This window comes from Montipora foliosa, chromosome 13, assembly GCF_036669935.1.
Source record: "Montipora foliosa isolate CH-2021 chromosome 13, ASM3666993v2, whole genome shotgun sequence".
Taxonomy (NCBI): domain Eukaryota; kingdom Metazoa; phylum Cnidaria; class Anthozoa; order Scleractinia; family Acroporidae; genus Montipora; species Montipora foliosa.
The window spans coordinates 32,040,457-32,067,956 of NC_090881.1; the positions used below are offsets into that span (position 1 = coordinate 32,040,457).

Sequence of the window (27,500 nt, forward strand, 5' to 3'; positions counted from 1 at the left end):
TTCAAAGCAGTAAGGAATAGTTGATTTTTGGAAACAGAGAGGAGTGTTCTTTTGCAAATAAATGAATAGGGAGACAGTAGAAAGTTATATTTTGACAAGCCCGCAAATATAACTGCTCCAAGATATGATATAAATACAAAGTATCACGTGGACATCTCTCGGTCCACCTTGATCTCACAAAAAGGAAGGCTACATCACCACCTGTTCATTCTTGGATGCAAATTTCTCTTTAAATGGTGTTGTGTGGTAAGATTTTAATGCTGTCTTTGAAAAGAAGGGAGGAGAATGATAAAAAATAAAGCCATCAAAGATTCCGGACATCTAAAACGCACAGCTGTTGGAGACAAGAACGAAAAAAAAAAAACAAGATTACAAAGGTTTCTTATGTTTCAAGACAAGGAAATGTGATAATTATAGTGCACGTTTATTGCAGCCTACTCAGAAGTTCGGTGAAACAAGCTTCGCCTGTACGGTCAAATTTACCATCATATTTACAATCAAGAAATCGGCACTCGCAACTGTCTTCCCAGAAGTTGGATATGACGTTGCCCTTGTCCAAAAAAGGGGTACAAACTTCATCATCATCATATAAGCCACTCACCGTGTTATCTGAAAAACATGCCGCTACTTTATCACCCCGCGGGCTCCACTGTACTTCAAATATCCCTCCATTGCCATGGAAACTGTGAACTAAGGTACCAGTCTACAATAGCGTAAATAACAGATAAAGAACATCAACCATACTGCACATCTACAGTGAGTGAACCGTGGTTTGAAATAACCATATTAACAGCGAACAGAGCACAAGAGACACAACATCCGCCGTTGACAAGTTTAATAAAAAATAATAAACCACAGACACACCTGTGTTGACCAGACGTTCAAAGATTTATCAAAGGACCCAGAAGCTAAATATCTACCATCAGGACTGAAAGCTACTGAATAAACTGGTTCTTGGTGCTTGGAAAGTGACATGACACAGTTTCCACGTTCAACTTCCCACAGCTTGACTGTGGTATCATACGATGCACTAAGAAGAAAAGAACGTAGTGAGCAGCCTGGGTTTGTAAGGAACATGTAATAATGTAAGCTCCCAGCGAGCAGGGAATTCTTTGATTATGAAATCCTTTACTCGATAATATATTTTTCATGGGATGGTTAACTAGATATTTCATCGATACAAGGTATTTACACATTTGACGCACACACTAGTGGGGCATTTTGTCTTTCTACAATTAATAAAATTCGTGTTTGTTATGCGACTTTCACAAACATGGAAAATAAATCCAAAAGGCCAATTAAGATCGCGCGCGATCCTCCAGTCGCTTCAGTAGACTCGATTGACCAGCCGTTTTGTGCGCCCACGTTCCTCCGCGCACACCACGGCTAGATCACTGGTCCAGCCAATTGTATTTTCCACCAATCAGAAAGTCGCCTGCCTTCCAAGTACAAAATACAATTAGTGGAATACAATTGCGACAGGTGCTACGTCCCGGAAAAACAACGCGGACCAGTGATATAGCCGTTCGTTGGGAGGAAGAAGTTAACCGCATTCCCAAAACGGCTGGAAATCGAGCCTCCCAATCGCTGTACTTTTAAACATTGCGCGCGACGCGATTCCTGTAGAGCGCGAAGTGATTCCGACAAGCTCACCAGGAGTTTTCGCAGCTCAATGGGTTGAGAAGCCGACCAATGTTACAGAGGTTGTACGTTCAAATCCTGCCTGGGATTTTGTTTTTCCGTTTTCCTAGCCTAGCGGTAGCTGGCGACATTGTTGGCGCGGGAGGAAAATTAACGAGCGGCAAATGGGGTCATTCTCTGCGCCAAAAATACTACCAGCTACGCAGGCAACGGTTCTCCTTTCGCCTGATACCAAAGGCTAAGCTCTTTTACACCATCTACCACTTATGGTTGCATTTACTTTTCCATTTTTTTTTTGTAATGGGTTTTATCAGAAACCCATAAGGGTTGAAACGTGTAACGCGCGTTCACAGCTTCCGAATATTCAGTGCTAAGTACCATATTTGGAAAACCCTCGCTCCAGTTAATTTCGCGCGAGAACATTGGTGGTATTGCATCACGGTGTTCTTCCGAACTGATTGGTTGAATGTTTCTCTCTTGTTGTTCCAAATATGGTACTTAGCAAGTGGAATATTCAGAAGCTTGTTTCCCAGCACACAAGGGGCCGTTACACGTTTCAACCCTTATGGGTTTCTGGTTTTATATGAAGACTAAGGGGTCATTTCCTTGGGATTCACAACAAGTCTGTGACATATTGATGTTATCTTTCCTACCCTGATGACGAATGCCCACTTTGAATGGGCGTTGCTGTTGATGCACCTTAAATCACAGATATTTTATTTCTAGAGCACACTATCAAAAGCACTGTTCCCAGCCCCTCCATGGCCAAACTATGCAAATATTCCACTCAAGAGATGGAAGAGGATATTCACAGAAACTTTGCATTCTTCCTGTTCTATTGATCAGTTGCACTGTACTCGAAACAACATCTTTCACAAGGACATGACAATATTAATATTTACGACTGTTCGACTGTATTTTACAACTTACCTAGCTAACATAAGAGGAGCATTTGGACAAGCTGTTGTGGGTCCGGTTGGACTCCAAGCTATTGTATAAATTTCTTTTTTATGACCTTGAAGATCAAGGACCCACGAATCTTGTTTTGCACTCCAAACCTACAGGAGTTAAGCCAGTTTAGCCTACAAAAGTTAACATTCTGTCCATATACATGGATGTTACGACAGGGAAGGAAAGTTTTCATGACTTAACTAAACCATTGCTCATGCTTTAGGGGAGAATGCAGGAAGTAGCTTCCCCTGAGGCTCAGAAACAGTGTCCCACTATCTTATCTAAAGGCCGGCTTACATGCCATAATTTGGTGGCACGATTTTTCAGCCTAACATTATCGAAGCACAAATCATACTTGTTTTTGATCTCAGCCATTTTGATTGCAATGCTTCTAAGTTGAACCCATGCCCAATCCTCAAATTCTGATTGACACCCTGGCTTCTTTGAAAGTATCGGCCCAACTTACAAAAAGCAGGGCAACAGATTTTCTGAATTGGGCTGATTCTTGTTTTCACAAATCGGCCACAAATCAGGTGTCAAAATACACAAATGATTCATGCTCCAATAATGTTGGACTGACAAATCGTAACACGTAAACCAGGAGACAGCAGGTATGTGTAATCATCATCAGTTCAGGAAGGTATGTGTAATATCCCCTATTTTTATGTCTAATTTCCTGAGATTCCTATTCTCTTTAAGACCATAAAATGACCTAGTTTCATTATGTCTTCATGGCCATTACTTTTTTCTTACCTTAGCTGATAAATCATCTGAACATGAAGCTAATAATGAACCTGTTGGATCCCATTTGATAGCATTCACTTCACTCTGTCAAAAGGAAAAAAAGGCTTAAAATAGTAAATGCAATGCAGTGGGTCTTCCATGTCTCAAATATAGACATGATGCTTGGATTTCCAGCTTTAAGCAAGAATCCAGACCTAATTCCACTGGAATGAGGAAATTCATCATATGTTTGGTTGACTGAAAAAAGAAGGGATTGGCATTTGAGACAAAAAAATATTTAAATTTTTCACAGAAGATTGTCACTGGACCACCTAAAAAAATCCATCAGGTGCTTTACATTATGTAATGTCATATAATTATCCTTGGATTAAAGAGGAGCTTGTAGTTGGGTATGTCTCTGAATGTAAGTTTACATGAACTGTACTGTCCTGACTATGATATAGCAGAAGAAACAAACACCGCACTTTGGGTACTGTGAAACTTTGGCACACCTAAGATTTCTAGATGGATTACATTCGACCAATCCATGTAAATCACTAAAAGAGATGGGTACTACATTATCAATATTCTAGTGTTATATAAATTATATTGACAATTTTCTATAAGCATTTCTTGAATATTTTCAAGGGATGGATAAACATGACCTAAAAATTATGATCTGAAAACAAAATCAAAAACAACATACGAAATAAACTCACAGTATGTCCTTGAAAAGACTTGACAGGCTTGTCTACTCCTATTCTACAGATATGTATTATTTTGTCTGTTGAACATGACGCAAAGCTACTGTTGTTCTGCCAGTCCACATCCAGTGTAGGAGCTATGAGATGGTAAACAAAGTTTGCCGCATTAACAACCAATCACTGACCCATTTCTGTGACAAATTTTATTGTTTTTAAATGATCAGTGGTTAATTTAACCCTTTCAGTTATGAGAATGAGACTTGTAGATTTTACTCTGTTAATGCTTTGACGTCCAAACTGGCCAAAACCAGCCAGACTTAGTATTTTACTCGGTCTAACGCCAGACGATTTTACTTGTCAATGGGGAACCCCTGGGAGTCAATGGGTTAATAATATACATGAAAATATTACTCTATTCTGATTGGCTGAGAGCAGTGCAGTTCCAGCGTAACAAAGTGCAAAAAGTGTAATACCAGTGAAATTTACAGTGCAAAGCAAGAGCGTGCCCTGGATGGCACAATTTATGGCACAATTTTTCCTTGATTGTGTGATGCGCATGCGTTTCTTCTACTTAACCATCGCAAATTTTTTCATGTATATTGATAAGCAATCACATGATTTTTCTCATGCAATTTGGAATAAATAAGAACTTGTAAATTTTTTTAAAGACTACAAATTGCACTTGCCCTAAAAGTCACACTCAAAATCACACTTGAAATCACGTGATTACCTATACCTAATACCAGACGGGGGCCACTTCACCACTTTAGGGATGAGTGGGTTAACAAGATCTAGATCCACTCAAAAGCTGTGTCCCCTTTAACATGTACCTTGGTGGAAAGCAAACTGTTGCTTAATTTCCCAGTTATTTGAATCCCAAACAACAGTGGTCTGCAAAGAACAGAAAATTACAAGTCATTAGATGAAGCATTTTCAGCACTTGGACTCTTCAATGTAACTACTGTGGATAGTTACAGTACACTGTACGTATGTTGTCTCAATGTCAGATCAGTTTAGCCAATTAGAAGATTCTTTCCAAGTCAACCACTTATGCTGAACAATGCCCTGCCCCCAAGAGTTTATTGCAGGATTTTGATTTCATCCAAACCTGTAGCATCCAGATTTGGGTTTTCTCCAAAAGATCTGACTTCAGTAATAATACTAGGGGGACAACACACATTACGCCTTTATGGTGAACTTACTTTGTCTACACCTCCACAAAGAAGGTAATTTCCTTTTTTGTTCCACTTTATGGAAAATATAGGCCCCTTGTGGTCACCAAGCGTTTTTACCAGCTCTCCTGGACAAGGACAGAATGAAGTATAATTCTTAGTATTAATATCACTATTGTTAAAATTTCTTCATGTGTCATGATTAACCTCCTACAGCAGCATGTCCAATCAAAAGACCAAGGGCACTAAATGGAAGATGTCAGTCAATCAATAGTAAGAGCTTTATGTATAATGACAGCTGTTTCATTGCCCAGAATGGAGTCAGACTCACTGGCCTTCCAACCTCCCTGTTGGCGTAGATTGGCATGCCCCAGATAATAGTTACATCATTTTTCTCAGTGACTGTAGCAGGCTGTTGTTCTGCCATTGTCATCATCATCATCATCATCATCATTACTATTTTGAGCAAGTTAAAAGTACATTTTACCTTCTGGATTCCATATTCTTGCTTGTCCATCATAGGATCCAGTCGCTAATAGTGTTCCATCGTTCTAGGGAGCAAACATCTACAGTACTTACAAAATTCTTGCAGTGGGATTCAAAAGTAAGACATAAGAGTATGACAGATAAATCAACCCAAAATCTCAGCAATCTACTATATAGAAAGAGCAAATCACTTACATTCCACTCTAATGAGGTAATATCCTTGGGAACATTTTTATGGTTCTCTAGATCTTTAAACTGATGCCGAAGAATGATAGGTGAAGTGATTCCTGATTCGCTTAATGGCCACAACCGTGCGGTGCCATCACCAGACCTATGGATGGGACAATAATAATTATTATTGTTAAACTACAGAAACAAGGCAACTGTTGATAAAACTGGGGTGGATTCAAGGTTGCCGAAGCATGCTTTTTGACATTTCCTCAGAAGTAACTGTCAACTTTATTGTCAACATTTTGTTACCAAACGGGACTTTGGGCATGATGCCCAATGAGTTTGCCAAGCAGAAAGGTCTCTGACAGGGCTCGACATTGCGACTCACTGGTCGCCAATGCGACCAAAAATCAAGCGTTGGCGACTAGATTTTTAGAGCTAGTCGCCAGTGGGCGACTAACCTTCACCTTTTTCCTTCATCCTTTTAACCTCAAAGGCAAGTCAGCCGTAGTTTTGGATAAAATGCACGATTTATGCGCACAGAAATAACAAAACAAACCCACGACTCTTCTGGCTCTTCAATCTCCATGTTTCATAATCGAGCGCCATGTTTGATTCAGCAGCTGGTATTGCGGGCGCACTAAACAACACGTGCAATCATTGAAGCGTGAAGTTCACAACGAAGCCTTGGCTTTTTAGCGCTGAAAATATGGAAAACTGGTGATTGTTTATGTTCAGGTTCGTCTATTTATGTAAGCTATAGACTTGATGTTACATGGAAACTTAACAAAAGCGGACTGGAAGCACAGGAAAGGTGACTAAAGCTGCTTTCACATTGATTATTTACCTCGTAATGCATAATGATATGTTTTACGAGCCCTGGCTTCCTTTTAAGTTTTAGCATCTCAGTCTTAGAAGCTTAAGTGTACCCTAACTTAGGACTATGAAGAAGATTGCATGTGTACATGATCATCAGAAAAATGAAGAAAAAAATATCAGTGAAAAAAATGGCGACTAAAAGTTAAGATCTGGTGACCAAAATTTTTGGATCAGTCGCCAATTGGCGCCTTACTAAAAATGTTAATTTCGAGCCCTGTCTGATGAGTCCCTTGGTAGGGATGAAACGAGCTTCGTAAGACTAATCACGAACTTACCCAGATGCTAATAAATCTTGTGATGGATTCCATGAACAAACAAACACCTGTATGAATGACAAGTAAAAGACTTTTAAAAGCAAAAATACACATGTAACCTTCCAAAACTATTTGTCGAAAACATACCAGCTTAAAAAAGGTAAAAGCAATAATGTACAAACCTCAGATTCATGGCCTGTTAAAAGTGTTGCCCGATGGCTTCCAACCTCATTAACTGTACCATCCACGTCCATAATTTCACCATGACCTTTGTAATTATCATGGCTGTAATGACTATCCTCTAGACTTGATTCTTGTTTTATTCCAATATCTGGCTTGAGAGATCTGCTATTCTGTAACAACGTATGTCTTGTGGCCACAATATCTGGAAGAACAGCATCAATGAGTGCTATTTCAGTGGTCTCATCAAGTACTGTTCCATCCTTAAGAAGCAAAAGATAAGAAGATTACAAGTCAGATGTCAATGGCACAGTACTGATTTTATCAGGCAAAATGAATGCAACGGTTAATTATAATCAAAAACCTTGCCATGCTGATTTATGGTGCTTTGAAATAAAGGAGCCAAAACGGAACACAATAAGAAACCAACGCTCACCCTCCACATGGCGCTTGTCTTACGAAATTTCACAAGTGTACTGCTTTCCAGTAACCAATGTATATAAAATTATAACAATAGTAATTGCTAAGATAATAGTAATAGCCAAGCTCAAGTGTCCCACTGAGGAAACCACAAATCAAATCAACTGTTGGGAAAAAGTGGAGGAAATCCTCCAGTAAAACCTCTTGGAGCTCAGGAGACACACCTGTGCCAACCCTGCCCTTTCTCTATTTAATCAAGTTATTTAACTCATTGACTCCCCAGGGACCCGAGGATGCCCCAGTCGACGAGTAAAATCGTCTGGTGTTAGGAAGAGTAAATCTGTCAAGTCTCATTCGCAGGAATCTATGGGTGAATTAACGTCCCTGACAATCCTTTCATTAGTATAATTTATCTTTACGGTGAAATTTGTCATTAAAAAAAAATCCATGCTGTGAACAAAAAAAAACAACAATAACTTCATGATGAAGAGAAATTTCCCACGTGATATTTACTGTACAGATCCCTGTTGTGGGTAACTCATGAAACACTACTTTTTAAAATTAAATTATTTTGAGAAAAACTCCTTGCCAATCACCATTCAAATTATAAAATCGCCATTATGTAATTCACTTTTCATTCGAAAGTTACCAAAATAACAGTTACTGTCAACCTCAATTCAACAGTTTTATCCTGTTTTGTGGAAGAAATCTTACTTCGTTCAATGTCACCTCTGCCTCAACATATTGCACGCCTTTCTGAATGATTGATACCAAAGCTCCTGGCGGCACCACTGATCCATTTATATTGGATTGATCTATGTGACTTTCCACTCCAAATGTGAATGCCGAATGCTGAAATCCTGTGGGTAAATGACAATTCAAGATTGTTTTAACACACAAATTTATCGAAGAAACTATCATTAAATGGGAAACTATTATTATTATTATTTAATTTTTTTTGTAATGTATTTTAAGGTGGACTAGCTCGTATGGTTCGTCAGTTCCTTTCTAGTCTTCCTCTTTGCACCAATTTTTCTTTCTTTACTTGTTTATGGTATCGCGGTTTTGTAATTTTCCTTTATTTTCTATTTTTATTTTTATTGATATATGTTGGTTTCTTTTATTACGTTGTGCGAAGAAAACAAGATAAAATAAAAATAAAAATATTATTCCATTCATTCCATGTAGATGAATGATATTGTTTTGGTAACTTTCTCAAATTAAGGAAGGGATCTACAGGAGTCACCAAAATTATGTTACCTGGTTGATCTGTTGAAATAATTATATATAACAATGGAAATCATGCTTGAATTTTGTTGATGTTATTAAATGTGGTTAAATGAAATTCAACTTAGTTGACAACAAAGGGATGCTGGCTTTATCTGCATTTGAGTTAACAACTAGTCTAGAGTGGTTAGCTTCATAGCAGTTGACCATTCGTTCCCATCTGCGCAATCTTGTGTAACGTAGGCCATGCAGTCTCAGTGTAGCAGCCATTTTTGAGCTACACTGGTGGAGCGTTGTGCATTTTTTTCTTTTCTTCATTTAGTGGTTTTACTTTTAGTGTTAGCAAGTTCTTATCTTTTCTACATCCCCCTCCCTTAATGCCATTTTTTTCACTGTTAATGCAATGTAACAGGTGAAGAGATGTCTCTGTGTGAGAGCTCATGGTTGGGTTGTCGAGATTGCTAGCCATGGGAGCATTTTATTGTCTAGGGGCCAGGTGATCACAGTGGAGGTCCCTGGACATCCCAGGCTCCCACCATCCGTACAGGTTGATTCAGTTATTTTATGGTTGATCATAGTTGATCATCTTCTTTTCATATATGTTTACTTGTAGGTCTAAAAATTGGAAAGTTCATGCACAAGAAAAGAAGTGTTGAAAGAAATAAAGTGGTCACAGTTTAGGGATCCTTACTGCAAAAACTCTGTTTAATAATAATTATCATTGATATACTAATAACAGATATTTTTTATAAATAGAATGGGAAAAAATCAAGATCTTGGCAATTTAAATCTATTACTGCACCAACAACTAATGTGGTCAAAAGTAACTGAATGAAAACACCACCAGCATGTTGTCTTGTCATTAACAACTCCTTAAATGCCCACCTTCAACCGACAGGCTTTTTGACCGTGTGTTTTTGATATGGAAACTCGCATTGCTTATCGTAGCGATCTGATTGGATGAATTTCAGCTTTGGCTGGATTTTCATTTTATGAAAATTGTTCCACGGCACGGATTGCCTGTCGGTTGAAGGTGGGCCTTTAATAATAATACTGTTGGGGAAGACACCTGTTATTAACAGTCTTTTTGTTATTCAAATGTGCCTGTCACTGTAACAGAGGAACCCTTTCGACAACCAATAAAGCTGCAGTTGGCATATTTATAACACTAGATGATGTCAAAGGGACAGTTTCACGATTTTGCGCAAGTCCAAACTTTGGCGCTAGCAGTAAATTTTACAGTTTCTTACTGAACCAGAACAAGTTCATTAATCACAGGCAGTATTAAACAAATACACGGAATGACTGAGGTGCAAATTTGGTGGAAGACATTGCAGGTTTACAAAGAAAATATCAAACTTAGTTTTGACCAATCGAATTTATTGTATGGGTTGAACATTTTATTCTATGCACGAGTTGTCATAACATACGAGTTATCTATTTGCATGCAGTAGGTTCCTAAAACGAAAATTTAAGTTTCCAATGAGTAATTCCACTTGGCATTGCTCTGTTGGCATTGCTTCTGTTTCCTGCATCAGTGCTTTCGATTGTTTCGATAACAATGGAATTGAATGGGCTGATGAGACAGTTTGTCCATGTGCAGAGACACGAAACTCTCCCTTTAACAATATCTTCACTAAATTCATAGCAATACTACTACTACTACTGATGATAATCATAATAACAATAATAATAATTTAGTTTGAATTTTACCTTCTTTTCTTTTGTGAAAAGAACAGTCTCTTTAGTTATGTAGGTAAATATGATATAGTTTCACCTGCCTTGATTATGATTATTCTGGATATGAAGTGATAGATGTTATTAGCATTTCATATTCAGGAAGCCCGAGTAGAATAATAATGTTGTTTCATTAACAACTCCAGGATCAACAAAATTGTCGACTAAAGCATCAATTTCTACTTCAGTCCATTCTGGTCCAAATCGACTTTTGCCGGCTGTTTTTTCTCAGAGCTGCAAAAATGTTTTCAGCTCACTTTATTGCTGACACATTCCTTGACCATATTAGGTACAGAAGGTATATGAACTGATAGCCTGTGTCCGGCGAGCCAATGAAAATGCTGGAAATCCAATATTCCTAGTTCATGTTTTAATAAAAATAATTATTTAACCACCAGTACTTTGCATGAGTTGATTGAAGGAGAGCCAGCTGCCTGCCAAAACTCAAATTAAGCAAAAAGAGAATCTTTACATTCTCGACGTAAATTGAGTAACTAACTATGTCATTAAAATTCTGAATCAATTTAACAGTTTATCATGATCAGTTTAAAAAATAATTTCTTTAAACGTGGAATAAAATAACATTATAATTCGCGAACTAACCTGATTCTTGCAGATATCTGTAAACTAGAAAGTTGACCTCATCGCTGCTCATAGACATCATAAATAACACATAACAGGGGTCGGAGTGTTTTACGTACGCGTAGTTAATTCAGACATTGATGCCGAAGTCAATAAAAATTGCGGTTAGACAATCAACAGATCAAAAAAGGCAGCAATCAGTTGATCCTTGAAGCATTTATGAGCACAAAAAGACTATAAAAAATTACATTGGGATTGATGAAGCTGTTCGTAGCCCTAAAATTGTCGAAATATTCACACTTGTTGTCACAGTCTTGAATGCTTACTAGTCCGCCATGTTAACTTAGCGCGGAATTGTCACGTGACGATACTTCGGTGGCGTGACGTCACGGAGTTTAGGTCCTATTTACTTTAGATTTTGAAGCAAGAGACAGCTTTCTTTGCAATTTTTGAGAAAAAAAAACACTTTCGTCACCGCCGAATAAGAAGATAGGTTAATTTTATATTAATAGTAATAATGTAATTTTCTGCTTGTGAGGTGCCTCGAAAGAGGTATGGGAACTAACCGTGGTGAATAACCTCGATTCGATGTCAATGTTTTGTCCTCTTCGCCATTCGTGGCCATATTGGTAAGAAACCCTCCGTTGATGCGAGGATCGGCATTATGATGGCCTTGATAAAGGCCATCCGTTGCCCGTTCTCCTTTATATTAAAAAAGTAATACTTACTCTATCTATAGTTCGAATTATTTTTACTGAAGAATGTAACTCATGACATAAACTGGAATATTATCACCTGTAACCAAGTCGTCTCATGTACACTGAAGTATAGACAGTTTTATTGAGTGAAATATTTTGAATTGAAAATGAAACAAATTTTTTCCGGTTTAAATTATTTTTCATGTGATGGAGTTTAAATTTAATAATTAAGTCAATGCATAAATCCTTGGATGTCTTCGTCAGAAGGTTCTTGAAAAGTTAAAAAACAATCCAAGAAATTCGAATGTTTCTAACATTCTTACTAGTGAAAATTGTATAACGTACCCAGCATCTTTCACTTGGAAAAGCTTGTAAATTTTGAACATACCAATCCCTTTCTTGCAGGAGCATTTCTAGTATTGACTTGTGCACTTTCCAATGACTTAGAAATCTACATCTACATAATGGGGGATCCTGTAAAGTATCTCTCACAAGTGAGCGAAGCGAACGAGTGAGAGATACTTTTAGCACTCGAAGATAAAATTCGTTATCCCCAAGCGGCCATGTAATATCCTCTATATACGTGGCAAAATTAAATATATAAGTTAACGATATAGATACTATAGTATAATAGGTTAGTTAAGGTGCTCAGTCTCAGAGGACCGCTTCACTTATTCGCACATAAATAGCGATTATTGTTGCTTCTTCCTTCTTGAAACAATATTTTACCACAAGAAGGTGAAAGGGTTTTTTGTAATTGCTCCAATGTTTTATCAATGTTGTAGATAAGTGTTTTTAACCCCTCTGTTTGTTTCAAAGTAGGATGTTTACAGTTTATTGCCCTGTTGTGAACTAAAAAGTAATTTGATTCTTTGTAGTAAATATGGGTCGTGTAATCAGGAGCCAGCGTAAGGGTGCTGGGAGCGTTTTTAAGTCTCACTCCAAACACAGAAAGGGGGCTGCTAAACTTCGGGCACTGGACTATGCAGAACGTAACGGTTACTTAAAGGGTGTTGTCAAGGAGATCATTCATGACCCTGGACGTGGTGCACCTTTGGCTATCGTCAGCTTCCGGGATCCTTACAGATACAAGCGCAGGAAGGAACTTTTTATTGCCACTGAAGGCATGTACACAGGACAGTTTATTTTCTGTGGAAAGAAAGGTCAGTTTGTGTGTCTGTGTCACTTTACAACAAATTTTAAGTGAACCCCACTCAAGGGGTTCCACATTATTTGTAGGAGAACGTTAAGGACATCATAAGCAGTACTAATGAAGACTATTTGAAAGTAAGCATTTGCTTGGGATGCTAGTAACTACATTGTATTTTGCAATCATTCTGGGTTGGTCTGTTGGTGATGTGGCTAAGAAATATTGTCAAACACTGCTGCTACTAATAAAAGTAACTACTGTTTTAAGGTTCCTGCCTGTCGCTGATGTAATGAGTGCTCCAATTGGCTAAGTGCTAGGGCATTATCCTACCATACTGGCACTTTTCTCTAATTTATATTGACATTTGTTGGGCCTTTGATTCTTGAGAAGGATGAGGAAATTTACCTTGCCAAATTGTACCGATTAGTATGTGTATAATGTGCAGTTATTTTCCCTGAAAACTATAAAGCACAAATAATAGACAACTCATTAACTTCAAATGTACGATCGTTAACTCTTTTTACTCATCAATGGGTAACCCCAGGTAGTCAATGGGTTAAGGGAAAATCTGAGGACCCCAGTTTGGGATTTTTCCGTAAAGACCTCACTCTTGGTGCCCAGTACAAGAATTATTGCTGGACCCATTTGGGACACTAGTAATTGTATACAATCAAGTTTAAGGACGTTCGCGCCAATTGTTTCTGCGCATCCTTACTGCGCACGCAAATGCACACACCACGTCATAAACGAGCGTGTGCGCTAAGTAATAAAACGAGAACTGATAGGGCAAAAGGCCATTGCTATAGCTTTGCCTGGATTTAACGGTCTTGGACGTTCGGTGACCCCTATTTTTCTTTCCAGAAACGGATTTTATTTACAATTATCTCCACGTTGTCCAAAAATGAACAAAAAATCAATGTGGGAAGTTCAAAAAATTTCAAGATTTCTGCTCACGGGACATCAGATCCTGCCATCTTGCGGCTGCAAGGCGCATGAAACTGTGGTCGCTAAATGCGAACTTGATCTTTAAGGGAACCTCACCAGTTGACTAAATTCACTTAATTAGTCCACTTAAACAATATTTGGCAGAGAAGATTTCAATTCAAAGATTTAATTGCAATATATTTGGGTTTACAGACACTGGCCTTATTCGATAACGAAGCCCGATTTTGTCACATTTTGGGTGTTTTTCCGGACATATTCTCTCCAAAACGAAGTCGGTGACCCCCCATTTTTTTACGTTTCTGACATAATTAACTCATCATCTTACAGTGGTAAAAGTTTCAGAAGAAAATCCATGTTGAAAAAAAGTTCGCGCGAACGTCCTTAAGTGGATTGTTGGTGATTGGTATTTAGGGAAAACCCGAAATCCTCAAGAAAAGCCTCTTTGGTTAGAGAATCCACCAACCTAATGACACCAGATCTGAGCTTTTATGCTTGGACACATTGGGCAACACCACCAGGAAACACCTCTGTCCTGAATGGAATTTGTTGTTAACTTGAAGCAACTGATTTAAAAAAGCCACAAGGCCCATATACAAGTATAAATTTTTAACCTTCATCATTTTGCTTTGGTTTCTGCTGCAGCTGCTCTTCAAATTGGCAACTGCTTACCCATTGGTACCATGCCAGAGGGTACCATAGTCTGCAATGTAGAGGAAAAGTCAGGTGACAGAGGCAAGCTTGCTCGTACGTCAGGAAACTATGCCACAGTTGTATCACACAATTCAGAAACAAAGAGAACACGTGTGAAGCTGCCCTCTGGAGTGAAAAAAGTTTATCCATCTGCAAATCGTGCCATGATTGGAATTGTTGCTGGTGGTGGTCGTATTGACAAGCCGATGCTGAAGGCTGGACGTGCCTACCATAAGTACAAGGCCAAGAGGAATTGCTGGCCACATGTTCGTGGTGTTGCTATGAATGTAAGTAGTGCCTTTTAATAGTAAAGTTGCTGACATCAAACTTAACTTAAAATGCTAGATTCTTGTTTGAATCCAGAAGTACTGTACAAAACTTAGTGTATAGTGTCAACAAAGTACCTAGTGTATGGTGTCTTCCAAGAGTTGCGTTGCAATGATGATGAGACTAGTTCAATGAAATAATATTTGATGTTAGTGAGACTTGATGTAGCTATTTGTCTAACATTTTGTTATTTGCCTGCAGCCTGTTGAGCATCCTCATGGTGGTGGTAACCATCAGCATATTGGTACCCCTTCAACTGTCCGCCGAGACACATCTGCTGGACGAAAGGTTGGTCTGATTGCTGCACGACGTACTGGTCGAATCAGAGGAGGAAAGAAGAACATCAGGGGAGATAAAGAAACAGATTAAATTGTAGCGTGCTCAGTTGCCAAATAAAATTCACTCTGTATTTGATTGTTTCTCATTTAATTCTGTGGTGATAATTGGGGGGTTGTTGTTATTACCATTTCCGATTCTGTACCCTTTAGGTTAACTTTGTGTCTTAGCAAACTGTTGCAAAGCAAAGGGTCCGAAAATCAGTTGTGATAGTAAAGTTGGCATAATATCTTGAATCTCAAATTGCTTGCTTGCAAGGTACCTTTTTCATAGATCAAAGGGTCCTGGTATTTACAGAAAAAATGAGACTGATAGTTATTTCTAGACCTTGGATTAGCTCAGAGACTCTCAGTGGTCTGCTAACCCATTTACCCCACAGATGCCCGAGGATGTCCCCAGTTGATGAGTTAAATCTGTTGGCGTTCGACAGTAAAATCTGTCAAGTCTCTCTCCCAGGAGTCAATGTGTTAATATTATCCATTAAACAGTGGCTCATTAATCAAGCCAACAAACAATGAGGTGGACTGGTAATTGGTGTAATGTCCTGTTGAGGTTGACTAGCAATAGAGTTATTTTCATAGAATTGTGACATTAGAGTTAGAGTTAAGTTTCCAAAATCCTGAATTCAAGATTTTGGAAGGCCTAAATCCTGAATTCAGAAATACAGAAAGTATCCTAAACATGCATAAAAGCTAACCATAGGCCTAAGGTTAGCTTTTATGAATGTTGGCTGAGGATTTTGGAAACTTAACTCTAACTCTACAACATAACTCTATGAAAATAACTCTAAGAATAGCTGTCCCCTGTCCTGTTGTGTGTCAAGTATTGTGCTCTGACCAAGGATGATTGTTGTTTTGTTTGTAGCAATACATAGGATAAATGGTGGATGGAAGACACTGTTAAGAACTACTGGACACCCTGTACATGTGAATTCTTGCTGTGCAGTGTAATGCACTTAACCCATAACCATCCCAACTCTCTCCTAACAACAACAAATTGATCTCAGATTGTTCCTTTAAGCCTTGTTTCCATATGATCTGCGATCGGTCTGCGCCACATCACAGACACGTGAAAACATCTTTCCCTGGAGTCTGCAGGGATCTGAGTCACACGGTGTGGATGATTGGGAAAGTTGAATCTAGTTCTACTTTCCCGACCATTACGAGGCTTCCGACTAGGACAATTTTTAATCAATTAATGGAAATGTGTGTCTGAGATGATCTGTGTCCTATTTGCGAAGCCCTATTGTTCATTTTCTTGAAACACATCCAATCAGACTCTAAATAAGTGCACTCCTTTATCTCCTCGCAGAGGATTAGTGGTACGTGTACACTTGTCTGCGATCGCTTCAGATTTAAATGGAAACATTTGCCTTCTGTGTTTACTATTGTCAGCCATAAGACTGACGGAGATCATATGGAAACCAGGGGTCATTTTAATAAACGTTTACACATGTAATTTACAAGTGTAGCTATTGTTCTTAGACTCTAAAACAATGGCTACACTTGTAAATTACATGCAGTGTAAAAGTTGTATTAAATTGACCCCAGGCTTTAGTTTGAGTAGGTAAAGATTTTAACCCGTTCACTCCTCAGGTGTCCTAGCAGGGCCGTAGCCAGTATGAGGCAAACCGAGGCACTTGCCTCAGTCAGTTTTTCGTGATTCTTTAAAAGGAAGGGTGATTCCAGTGTTGTCTTTACAACTTACTCATCATAAACCCCCTAAAATACCTACGAAGGGAATTTAACCATTGACGTTACTTTGGTCATAATTTTTTTCCGGCTACGGCCCTGCCTAGGATGCCCCCAGTAGACTCCAATCAGTCGCAATAAACAAATTCTTAAGCATCCTTATTACAGGCCCTTTTAATGTTTAACCATTGATAGCTGCATTTTCCCTGTTGGTGATGCAAATGCAGGGAAGGGACGTCCCTTTACCATGTGCGGCAAAGGAAATAGGAGATATCCACGTGCAGGGTAAGACTCGGTCTAGTAAACTGGTTTTTCTTTTATCCCAGTCAAGCACACTCCATTATGACATTTAAGAAAAGTTATGCAATACTATAGTGTTTTTTTGGAAAATAGAATCCAGTGTTCAAATTTGCACCTTGCTCTTGACATCTATCCTGTGAAACTGAAAGTCTGCAGTTCCTTTTTGGGTTCATGTATATTGATTACTTTATCATTTTGATCGGGATAAATCTTGACAAGATATACATACGAACACCAGGAAAGTGCACTTCTAAAAGCAAATTTTCACCCACCCCAACAGGGGACAGACATGACCGCTCTACCCTTGAGGCCCAGGGACACAGTGAAGCCGCTCGGCCAAGATGGCGACCATTTTCCGAGAGCGTGCGAAAATCTAGCGGTTTGTCCGTGCTTGCAAGTTAGGAGAGGTCATCACCAAACTTGCGCCATTGAAATGCCCCGCGGTAAAAGGCTTCCTTGTCAGAAGGAAGCTTGTGCTATCCAAAAGTGTCTTCAAGGTGGGTTGGCTCTTTAGTGAGTTTCAGTTAATTACATGTATCGGTCACAGTTTGACTTATGGACTCTCAACGCTTAACTCCGTTTTCTTCCCAGAACATAACTACCAAGAAGACAGATGTCAACAGGTGATTGAAGCCATGAAGAAATGCTGCAAAAGAGAGTCGGCGATAAACACTGAACTTTGCTTGGGTTTCAAATAAGACCTCTGCAACAGAAAGCGTTGGAAGTCAAAACGTGCTCAGACCAATGCATTGTGGCCCAGTTAGTTGCATTTCCCTGAAGTAATTATGACCGCTGTTTACCCTTTTCCCTCCTTATTCCTTCTGACAGGGGTTTGTCGGATTGTACAATCATTCTCTTCCCCCCACCCGTCCCTTTCCCCTCCTGCTTGACCCTCACACAGGATGAGCTTTCCATTTTTTTGTTTAAAGTCAAATGAAATGGTTTGTTAGCATTCAGCCATAATGGAAAGTTTGAGACAACCTTTGAAATAGCCCACATGCAAGCTCTCCAACTCAGGGATTGAGATGTCACACCCCAGTGAGAGCAACACTTCAAAAGGGCCTGAGAAGACCGGCTGAGAAGTCAGACCAAATTATCCCTTTGTTCTTTTGTCTCATGCTAACAACAAAACTGCATAACACTCTCAGAGTGGCTTCAATATTACTTAAAGCAGAATGATTTGTATAAAATTTGGAATTTGTATGGAATGGAGAGCACCCAAGCGAGGAAGGGGGGGGGGGGGGGGGAAAGGAGTTGGAATTAATAAATCTAACGAGTGTGGCAAGAAATGTGATTTGTTTTATTTGAGAATTGAATTTGTCACATACATTCTTGCATTCATTACCCAGAAAGGCACTCCACAGATCTCATGAAATTGATAATAAATATTGGTGTAATTCCTACATTGCTACACATTCTTAGTACAGTATATGACAGATTGAGGTTAATTTACACAGCAAAATTCATAAAATAACTTAATGTTACATTATGTTAAAAGTTTGTCAAACTTGAGATTCTTTTTTCCCATGTAGAATGACTATTCAAACAATAGATATTTTAGCAATAATTCCTCATGAGTTTGGAATCGTAACTTGTGAGCATGAACCCTTAATGTTGTCCATCAAAAGCAAAAAGCAAAAATGAAGTGTGGAAAAAAGTATTATTTGACATGCACCGACATCATTCATGTTTTCTTTCAGAATACTAAGCCAAGAAAAAATCCACCAGCAAATCCTGAGGCTCCTGCCACATTACGCCTGGCATATTTGTAACTCTGAAAAGAATATAATATGTTTGACCTTGGTCATCAAAAACATTGCATTGTAAAGATAGCCTGAATGGTAAGGTTACCACTGGATCAAGCTTTAGAGATATTTTTAAATACCAAGGCGCAGCACAAAGAAGAGGCCAAAATATAGAAAAGCTTTTCTTCCGCTCATTACTTGTACAAAAAATGATTGCAAGACCTACGTTTTTAAAGGTCACGGATTACTTCTCATTTCTGTTTAATACTTAACAATTAGACCCGTAGCCCTTGCGGGCTACGGGTCAATAGCCCATTCGGCAAAGCCGAATGGGCTATTGACCCGTGGCCCTTGAGGGCGAAGGTATCACCCAACTAGTCGGACAGAAAAGGCAATAATAAAGTTAGCAAATGCAAGTTGAAGAAATACATGTATTTATTTGGGAATAAAACGAAAGAAAGCGTCACGCTTTTCGCTACTCGAGGACTATTACTAATAGTCCTCTAGTAGCGTAGCCAATCAAAATGCAGGATTTGCATTAGTCCACTAGTTGGGTGATACTAATAATTATTGATAGTCACTGACCATCAGTTCATTACAAGAAAAACCATCTAAAATTGTACATTAATGAAGGATACTCAAATGTGTTTCTCAGGAGAAAAATTTAATTCATAACAAAAGTCATGAGTCTCAAATTTGTTTGAACTTGTGCTTGTGATAAACTGTTCTGGTTGTGAATGTTACCTTGTTTGCAAGTGCAAGTATTCCCTTTTCTACATCATCATTTCGTTGTATCTTCTTCACTTGCTTTTTAACCCCCTTAGTGATCTTATCCATGTCATTTTCCATCCTTTTCCAGTTGATTTTTATGTAGCCTGCTCTATAAGCTATCTGCACAATACAAGAACATTCTTTTTACCATCAAAAAACAATGTTTTAATAGTTTTCTCAGAAAATCGAAACTCTTCTGTTTCTCTAAAAATGAACTGTCATCAGCCTTGCACCAAACATTATTACTAGTGATGGGTAACATTTTAAAATACTCTTGTATGTCCTCTTGCTGAAGCAACTTTTCCCTCTAAGACATCAACCATTTTCCCTCTAAGACATCAACCAAATACCAAAAAATCCATATCCATCCGAGGGTGTTATTTCTTAAAAGAAAACAGCTAAGCACATAACCATTGTCAAAAGCCAAGGCCTGGGAGTTATCAACAAAATAATAATAATTATTATTATTTAGCCCAAAATGCAGTCCAAAATTGGGGTGCGTATTATACACGGGTAAATATGGTATCCTAAAGAGCCAAGGCTCACTTGGTGTTTCACACCTTCATACTTCAGGAATGACAACCACAGTAAAGATCACAAAGTCATAGTTTTCCCCACTTTATACTTGAAAAAGTTAGAGCTGGCCCTGTTAGCCATTCAATTTAATCACACGTAACTAGAAAAATATCAAACCTGCATGACAAGAATGCCTCCTCCTATGGCCGAGAGAGTGAGTTTACCAACTCTTTTACATACATACCCAGCAAACCTAAAGAAAAAGATAACACCAAACAATACGGTTTTTAAAAAAATAGAACTGGTGGAAGTGGTGTGCACAAGATGTATTAACAATGTTCCATAAATGAGCACTTGAATGCCCTCCAACCAAACTTAACGCACATGTTCATGGGTGTGTGTGTGTGTGTGTGTGTGGGGGGGGGGGGGGGGAGGGGGGTAAATGAGTGTTGGGGCGAGGATGTCTAGAGGGGGTAGTTCTTGCTCTCTCAGTTCTTACAGTTTTTACTCTTATGGGCTGAGTAAAAACCATTAATGTTCATAGGAAATGTTGGGAAGAGAATGTTTTGTGTATCCTCTCACAGGGTACATAATTTTTTGGTTATCAACAGTTTAGATCAATAATTTCTTGTGGTTCTGAATTGGTGTAGAGTGCTGACAATATTTTACCCCATGAACGGTTCGTTTCTCCTGTGCTTCCCGAGAGAGAAACCACTGCGAGCAACCGTTAATTTCTTTGAGTGAGCCACTGTCCAGTACCAAGGACGAATAAATTAAATTTGAACCGGTAAAACGAGTTAGTAAACTTGTTTTGGGCATGCCTGCTGTAGAGTGATTCCATATTTTTCCCGTGAAATCACATGCATCACGCGAGGTTTGACATACTTCGCACATGCTCAGAGGAAAATGTAAGGGTTGCTCACAGTGGTTTCCCTCTTGGGAAGCGTAGGAGAAACCAACTGCTCACAGGGTAACATTATGTTGGACTTTGAACTTCTTGTAATCTGGAAAATTCTGACACAAAGCAAATATACTCTGTCTTTTGACATACCACCCTGTCATTCCTCCAATAGCAATTTGTTGCATTGGCGGCCTTTCTGCTAAATCCATGCTTAGCAATTGCTCGGCTAAATTTCTTGATCCTGTAGTCTCTATGATTTCATAACCATCAGTTTCGTCTTCCGGTTCGCCTGAAAAATAGCAAAATTTACAGTTGGCCTGTCAGGAAGTAAAAACGAAGAATAAAATGGCTCCATTTGCACAACAGTTGATTTCATTTTAAGCTCCAATTAAATCGTTATTAAATGCAGTAATCACGGCAAGAATGTTCTACACGGGAAAAAATCATTTATTTAGAGAGCTTTGTGAACTACGGGTATTCGTCACGCAATACATAACTATGACTAAACAAAGCTTCAGGTTATTCGTTATCTAGCAAAAAATCAACAATTAAGTGAATTTGTACTAAGCTGTGAACGAGATTTATGATCATGGCAATTTTAATATGAACGTTTATACTTGAGGGAAGCCTGTATTGATCGAGGCTTTAAATTTCCTTTGGTTTTACCTGACTTAAAAAGCTGCGATGATCGAATTTGCTACTTTCCAATGCAGGTCAAATATTTACGTCGGCTTTGTACACAATCTTCATGTTGTCCGAAATGAAAAAATTCAAAAATTGAAGACTTACTATGAGACATCCTTCCTTACAACCCGGCAATCGGAATACTTCTATTTGGTTCAACCTGTATGGGTGATGGCAGCAGAAAAAGCACCTAATATCCGCTATGTCACACAATCCCAAAGCGAAAGCGAAATTATTATGGGTCATTGCATTTCATTTAGCCCGAGGGGAGAACGGGAGCGAGGAAGGGGTTAAAAGGAAAGCCTCGGCTTGTACTGTTGGGGACAAGGTATCTGAAAGGCACTGGAATAAGCGATGCCTGGACCGAAATCCCGAGCTTAATAGTCAAAGTACGACCTTCTTGTGCATCGCAGCGTTTAGAGCTACTGCTACTGGTTCTATTTTCCTTTGACTTATTTCCGCACTCTTTGCGTTGATTTATTCTTTGCGTTGATTTATTGAAGGTCATTTCAAAGTCCCTTACATGACGTAAGAGCAGCTGTATTTTGTCCGGGTAGCCATGGTTTTCAGTGGTTCGGGTGATTATTTATTATTTTCACAGAATATTGAAAATCTGTAATTATTTTCTTCCATTTTATCCAGTGAAGAAGGAGTGTGTTAATTCGTTCTGGTTTTTGCTAAACTCGTCAACTTTGCACAGTGGAAAAAATACAGAAATCTTAAAGCGCTTGAAGCACGCGTTCGTCTGGGAGTTTCGTCATGAGCGAGCAACTGAAATATGTTGTTGACGAGCTGAACAAGGAGCCTTTCAAGAGGAATTACAACCTGATAAGGTTAGCAATACGCTCTTTACATTAGTAAAAGGAAAGGGTGGCAATTAGTAAGGGGAATATTAAGCACAAATTTAGCTGAAAGTTAAGAAGGCTCGAACCAGTTTCAACGCTTCCAAGTGTACCCTGCGAGCAGAGCCTCCTTTTGTCCTTTTCTTTACTGAGGAGGAGAAAAGTAGGCTCTGCCCGAATCGCGTCAACTCTTTGAAGCCGCCGCAGCCCGAACTTCTGGACTAGTCAATCTTGTTTTCTCTCGTCAAACCGGTTTCTCCAGTGAGAGCGTCCGTTTTTTGACAAAACCGATGGTTATAATTGAGCCCGATGTACCATGAAAAACCAAGGTGGCGGCGAGATCTGGCATAGTAGGCTTGGGTTCAAGACTGCATCCTGGCAACATGCAGCGCATATTCAATAAAGATCTTACTCGATTCATGCAGAGCCTTTTTCGAGAACGCCAAAAATCGAGCAAGCAAAAGAAAGGCTCTGCTAGCAGGGTGTTCCAAGTGACGCTTTTATTAAAAGGAACGGCACCACAATGTTGTATCATGTATTGGCAATACTTTGGTACCAAATGAAACACGAATAGGCCATTTCCGAGTTCAAGTTTGTCTCCTCATCAAAGCGAGTCTAAGTGCGAAGTTTTTCTTATGCAAATTAGTTTTCATTCATATGTAAAGTAGAATTAATTACCATCACAAAAACTTCGCACTTAAACTCGCTTTGAAGAGAAGGCAGATATGAACTCGGAAATGGCCTATTATTGCTGAACAAGATACAGTCATTATTATGATGTAATATGTCACCTTGGCAATGGGCAAGCCCTGTAAAAACACCCTTTATTTTGTCTTAGTTGCTTATATCTCAAAAACGAACTTGGTGACCCCAATCTTTTTATTTCTGAAAAATAATCAGAAGGGCAAGATGAAACTTTCTGCAAAGTTTAAAAAAATTATGTCTGGTGGATTCAGAACCACCTTAATTTTGTGATTTTTTAAAGGTAGCTCTGAATCCTTTAGACAGAATTTTTTTAAACTTTGCCAAAAGTTTCATCATAGCCTTCTAATCACTTTTCAGCAATAAAAAAAGGGGGGTCACTGAGTTCCTTTTTGAGATATTTGCAACTAAATCCAAAAGATAGGGTGTATTTGCTGGGCTCTCCCATTGCCAAGGTAACTTATTACATCACAATAATGATCACATCTTGTTTGGAAATCATCAGTGTTTCATATGGTACCATATTATTGCTGTTATGTAATGCAGTGTTGTCAGTGTCGTTCGATCTAAACACCAAGTCTTAAGTGTTGAAACCCTTTCGAGCCTCCTTAACCACAAATCTAATGAAAGCCGGCATCCAATAATTAGCTTAAATAAATTAAATTCCTAGAGATCTCCATTTTTCAGTCCTGGAAGTTTTTTCCTTGGATACCAAATACTAAGATAAAGTGACTGGTGGACAACTTTAATCTTTCCAGTAGAGAAAGCATGTCACCCACGATGATTACCAGAAGAAAGTTCTCTTTTTGCTGATTATATACAAAGTTCTTTTGCTTCTGTCTGTTTAGTCTGTGAACTTCCAGCTGTATATAAGCCTATACCTTTCCTTGTTTCACAGCAGTACAATAAAACTTTATCCCTCACTTTATTTACCTTCAGTACAAATTTAGAATCTACATAATTATCACCCATAAGTCACCACCATACACGGTTGTATTTGCCTAGGGCTATCAACCTTCCCTTCCCACCCCCCCCCCCCCCAGCAAATGGTCAATGATTGGTCTATTATGCTTCCTTCTGATAATTATATGATAATTAATTAATTAATTCTTATTGTAATTATTTTTTTTAGTTTTGATTCTCTTCAGCCATTACAGTTACTACAAGTGCTTAATGATGTTTTTGCAGAAATTAACCCCCAGGTAACGTCAAAGTGGCAGCTATGGTAAATAATTTATTATCAGAAATGGCAGTATTTTAAGCTGCATCCATGCTTATCCAAGTGTTTTTGAATCCCCAACTTTTTCTTTGCAGATTCGATTTCTGTCCACACATATCCAGCGAATCCAGAATGTGAATCCTCATCTTTTTTAACCTGCTCTTCAGAGTGGAAAGTTTTGAATATGCAAAGAATTTGGAATCGTGTGGAGGGTCGAATCTGGATATTTTCAAATTTGATGACATAATGCAGTCTTTACCATACAAATACTCAACATGCCCATTGCCACTGAACAAAATGCTATTGCTTCTCTTGTCGCCAACTTGCATGCCTGATGACGCATGATCCTTTGACAATAGTCACCGAGGAGTCCTGGATTCTAGAACGAATCTGAATAGTCATGTGGACAGGAAAACTTGAATTGATTATGTTATGTGTAGTCATAAAAGTTTTTGAATCTGCAAAGAAAAAGTTGCAGATTAAAAGATATCCGGATATGTGTGGACTGTGAGGGCCTTAATTTTGCCATTCTTTATCTTCATACAGACCGACCACCATAATATTATTGTATCTATTACTAAATCAACAGCATAAGATTGACCTTCGAGATGAGGATCCTGAACAGATGGCCAAAAGGATGTTTACATTCCTGAGAATTCTTAAATTCAAGCCTCAAACAAATGCAGGAAGTTTGTATGTTAATTCTGTTTTTGAAATTTAAATGCACCTTGACTACCAATATTCTGTAATTTGTCATTTTTTTAAATATATTTGATTAGCTGTGACACATTTTAACAAATACATGGTATTTGATAGGAACTGCACCTGTTTAGAACTGAGTTAATTTTAAAAGAACTTTACCGAGGTGAACACGAGAAAATTAGCAATTAATGTTGTAGTATGGCTTTACATGCCATACTAGTGCCCAGCTTGCACGCAGCCCTAAAACTCTTGGGAACCTCCTTAAATTATATTTCTTGTTAACTTTCCCAAGAGGGAGAGAAATGTGACTTGCTTCTTGCTTCAGCATCACTTGATTATTTGGTTGTTTACTGTACTTTTTTTAGCCTTTTCTCAAAGGTATCATTTGGTCTCTGTCACCTTTTAGGAATGCTTTTCGCAATGGGCTTATCCAAGGTGATAAGTTGATTGTGTACCCGATTCTACAATGGCTGTTTGAAAATCTGCCAGAATTGAAGAAAAGAGCCTACTTGGCAAGATATTTGGTAAAGCTTGATATACCTCCAGATCAACTTGCTGACCAGGAGCTTCATGAACTCAATGAAAATGTAAGTATTTTGTTGTAAAAATTAATGATAAATGACAATTTCCCTCAGCTCTGGTATATAAGAATATTACGATGTTATAGGTCACTTTCAAAAATACCATGACACTCTTCGTTTGCCCTCCAAAATGTTGCATAAGCATTGTTTTAAAACTGGAAACGTGCTTATGCAAAATTTTGGAGGGCAAACAAAGAGTATTATGGTATTTTTGAAAGTCACTGGCCTATTATAATGAGATTTAGTTTGGTTGAAAGAAAAATGAGCGGGTGTAATGGCAGTAGTGATGCTGTCAATATTGGCTGCATGCGTTTGGGCCAATAAGACAAATTCCAAGTACATTTACTGGGGGAGGTAGACCTGCTATGTAAAAGGGCAGCCAAGAAATTGAACCAGGAATTCCCAGAACAATTCCACCTAGTAGTTAGAGTAGGGCTTGCACTGGGGAAATCTGGATTTATAATCTTGCTTCTGTAGCTCCTGACATATTACCTCCAAAAAGCAACCTCATCGACAATTTCAAATAGTACAGTACGAAAGACAACCCGAACAAAGTCAATTTCATGGCGATATTCACCAGAGTTAGACTGATGTTATTGCTATATTTTGATTTACCTCAAAATCATCATCAGGCAAATCAAGGTTTACAGAGCGCGTGATTTAAATACAGGAGACTTATTTAAATAATAATAGTTCACGGCAAGCTTTTAAGCCAGAGTCCCTGGGAATGAGGTTGTCCAAGAAGGAGTAGGATGCAAATGGTACGAGCCAGTCATTGTCAATTTTCGATTCTCAAGGTCGTCGTCATCATCATCATCATCATCACCACCACCACAACCATTGTCATGATCAGCCATATTGTCATTTTCAATAATTTATCAGTAGTGGCAAAATGTCAGGTCATCATCTTCATTCTGTGCAACATCATTCTGGCAAATCACAATCAGAGGATCATCTTAATGGTGATGGCAATGAAGGTGACAAAAATTACAAGCTTATCTTGTTTTCTCAGTATTTACAAATGATGGAACAGTTTAAAGAGTTACACAAGTCTGTGGAACAACTCAGGACATCTGGATTTTCAACAGGGGAGATTAAAAAGGTCTGTAGCATTCTATGTGTATTGTTAAATGGCCGAAGCAGAAAATACCTTAATAAGCTATAATACTCTTTGTTTGTCTTCTCAATCTTTTAACAAGCATTGTTTTTGTTTTCTCTTGGAAACATTGTACATGTAAGTCCCAAGAGAAACAGGAAACAATGCTTATGCAAAAGTTGGGTGGATAAACAAAGAGTATTTTGGTATTTTCGGCTTTGGCCAATTTCATGCCTGCATGTGAGCTCCATTGCATAAATATGGAACACTTTTCAAGAGCTCTTTGTAGTTTTACCACTCTTTGTGGACTACTGTGCTGCACTGTAGATGTGGCCTAAATTGCTGCTGCCAGTTCAAGAACAAACTGACTGTACAATCTTTTGCTTTTAACAAAATTGTAAGAAGGGTGATGGGGCAACCCTCAGTTAATCCCAATATTACATGTTTACCTAGTTAATGCTTAATTTACGTATTAAA

The 27,500-nt window shown here is 38.5% G+C and overlaps 4 protein-coding genes across 5 annotated transcripts in view; 2 read left to right on the forward strand and 2 right to left on the reverse strand.

Annotated features, from left to right (window-relative positions):
* The window catches only part of LOC137983112 (F-box-like/WD repeat-containing protein TBL1XR1), a 13,310-nt gene extending 1,662 nt beyond the window's left edge, over window positions 1-11,648 (reverse strand). The window contains exons 1-14 of the mRNA XM_068830294.1: window positions 11,149-11,648; window positions 8,296-8,441; window positions 7,164-7,424; window positions 7,003-7,049; window positions 5,873-6,008; window positions 5,679-5,742; window positions 5,222-5,319; window positions 4,850-4,910; window positions 4,035-4,156; window positions 3,346-3,420; window positions 2,572-2,699; window positions 865-1,030; window positions 602-703; window positions 1-334 (exon numbers count right to left, since the gene is read on the reverse strand). The exon at window positions 1-334 is cut by the window's left edge and continues 1,662 nt beyond it. Coding sequence (XP_068686395.1) covers window positions 305-334; window positions 602-703; window positions 865-1,030; window positions 2,572-2,699; window positions 3,346-3,420; window positions 4,035-4,156; window positions 4,850-4,910; window positions 5,222-5,319; window positions 5,679-5,742; window positions 5,873-6,008; window positions 7,003-7,049; window positions 7,164-7,424; window positions 8,296-8,441; window positions 11,149-11,209 — 1,497 coding nt within the window. The 5' untranslated portion in view covers window positions 11,210-11,648 and the 3' untranslated portion in view covers window positions 1-304. The remainder of the gene's footprint in view (window positions 335-601; window positions 704-864; window positions 1,031-2,571; window positions 2,700-3,345; window positions 3,421-4,034; window positions 4,157-4,849; window positions 4,911-5,221; window positions 5,320-5,678; window positions 5,743-5,872; window positions 6,009-7,002; window positions 7,050-7,163; window positions 7,425-8,295; window positions 8,442-11,148) is intronic.
* A 1,019-nt stretch (window positions 11,649-12,667) lies between these two features.
* Window positions 12,668-15,346, forward strand: LOC137983115 (large ribosomal subunit protein uL2-like). Its single transcript, XM_068830299.1, has 3 exons — window positions 12,668-12,988; window positions 14,563-14,897; window positions 15,139-15,346. The coding sequence occupies exons 1-3, from the start codon at window positions 12,709-12,711 to the stop codon at window positions 15,304-15,306; spliced, it is 783 nt and encodes a 260-aa protein (XP_068686400.1). The 5' UTR covers window positions 12,668-12,708; the 3' UTR covers window positions 15,307-15,346.
* A 3,195-nt stretch (window positions 15,347-18,541) lies between these two features.
* Window positions 18,542-22,119, reverse strand: LOC137983117 (FUN14 domain-containing protein 1-like). The gene is made up of 5 exons (XM_068830300.1): window positions 21,987-22,119; window positions 21,348-21,486; window positions 20,474-20,549; window positions 19,754-19,900; window positions 18,542-19,038 (listed from the first exon to the last, which is right to left on the reverse strand). Exons 1-5 carry the CDS (start codon window positions 21,994-21,996, stop codon window positions 18,961-18,963), a joined length of 450 nt encoding a protein of 149 aa, XP_068686401.1. The 5' UTR covers window positions 21,997-22,119; the 3' UTR covers window positions 18,542-18,960.
* Window positions 22,120-22,161: 42 nt separating this feature from the next.
* LOC137983113 (intraflagellar transport protein 81 homolog) overlaps window positions 22,162-27,500 on the forward strand; it is an 18,295-nt gene continuing 12,956 nt past the window's right edge. The window contains exons 1-6 of one of the 2 annotated variants that reach the window (XM_068830295.1): window positions 22,162-22,409; window positions 22,524-22,714; window positions 24,558-24,627; window positions 25,234-25,337; window positions 25,753-25,933; window positions 26,940-27,029. In XM_068830295.1, coding sequence (XP_068686396.1) covers window positions 22,641-22,714; window positions 24,558-24,627; window positions 25,234-25,337; window positions 25,753-25,933; window positions 26,940-27,029 — 519 coding nt within the window. In that variant the 5' untranslated portion in view covers window positions 22,162-22,409; window positions 22,524-22,640. The remainder of the gene's footprint in view (window positions 22,410-22,523; window positions 22,715-24,557; window positions 24,628-25,233; window positions 25,338-25,752; window positions 25,934-26,939; window positions 27,030-27,500) is intronic. The other variant, XM_068830296.1, reaches the window with a different exon arrangement.

What these genes read in the sequence shown, in the direction of transcription:
- LOC137983117 (XM_068830300.1), bottom strand. An exon ending in ATTGGAGGAATGACAGGGTG is followed by an intron (nt 20,550 to 21,347) that starts GTATGTCAAAAG and finishes CTTTTTCTTTAG; the next exon opens with GTTTGCTGGGTATGTATGTA. An exon ending in GAGGCATTCTTGTCATGCAG is followed by an intron (nt 19,901 to 20,473) that starts GTTTGATATTTT and finishes TGTATTGTGCAG; the next exon opens with ATAGCTTATAGAGCAGGCTA.
- LOC137983115 (XM_068830299.1), top strand. Translation starts at nt 12,709, where the DNA reads ATGGGTCGTGTAATCAGGAGCCAGCGTAAGGGTGCTGGGAGCGTTTTT. An exon ending in TATTTTCTGTGGAAAGAAAG is followed by an intron (nt 12,989 to 14,562) that starts GTCAGTTTGTGT and finishes TTTCTGCTGCAG; the next exon opens with CTGCTCTTCAAATTGGCAAC. An exon ending in TTCGTGGTGTTGCTATGAAT is followed by an intron (nt 14,898 to 15,138) that starts GTAAGTAGTGCC and finishes ATTTGCCTGCAG; the next exon opens with CCTGTTGAGCATCCTCATGG.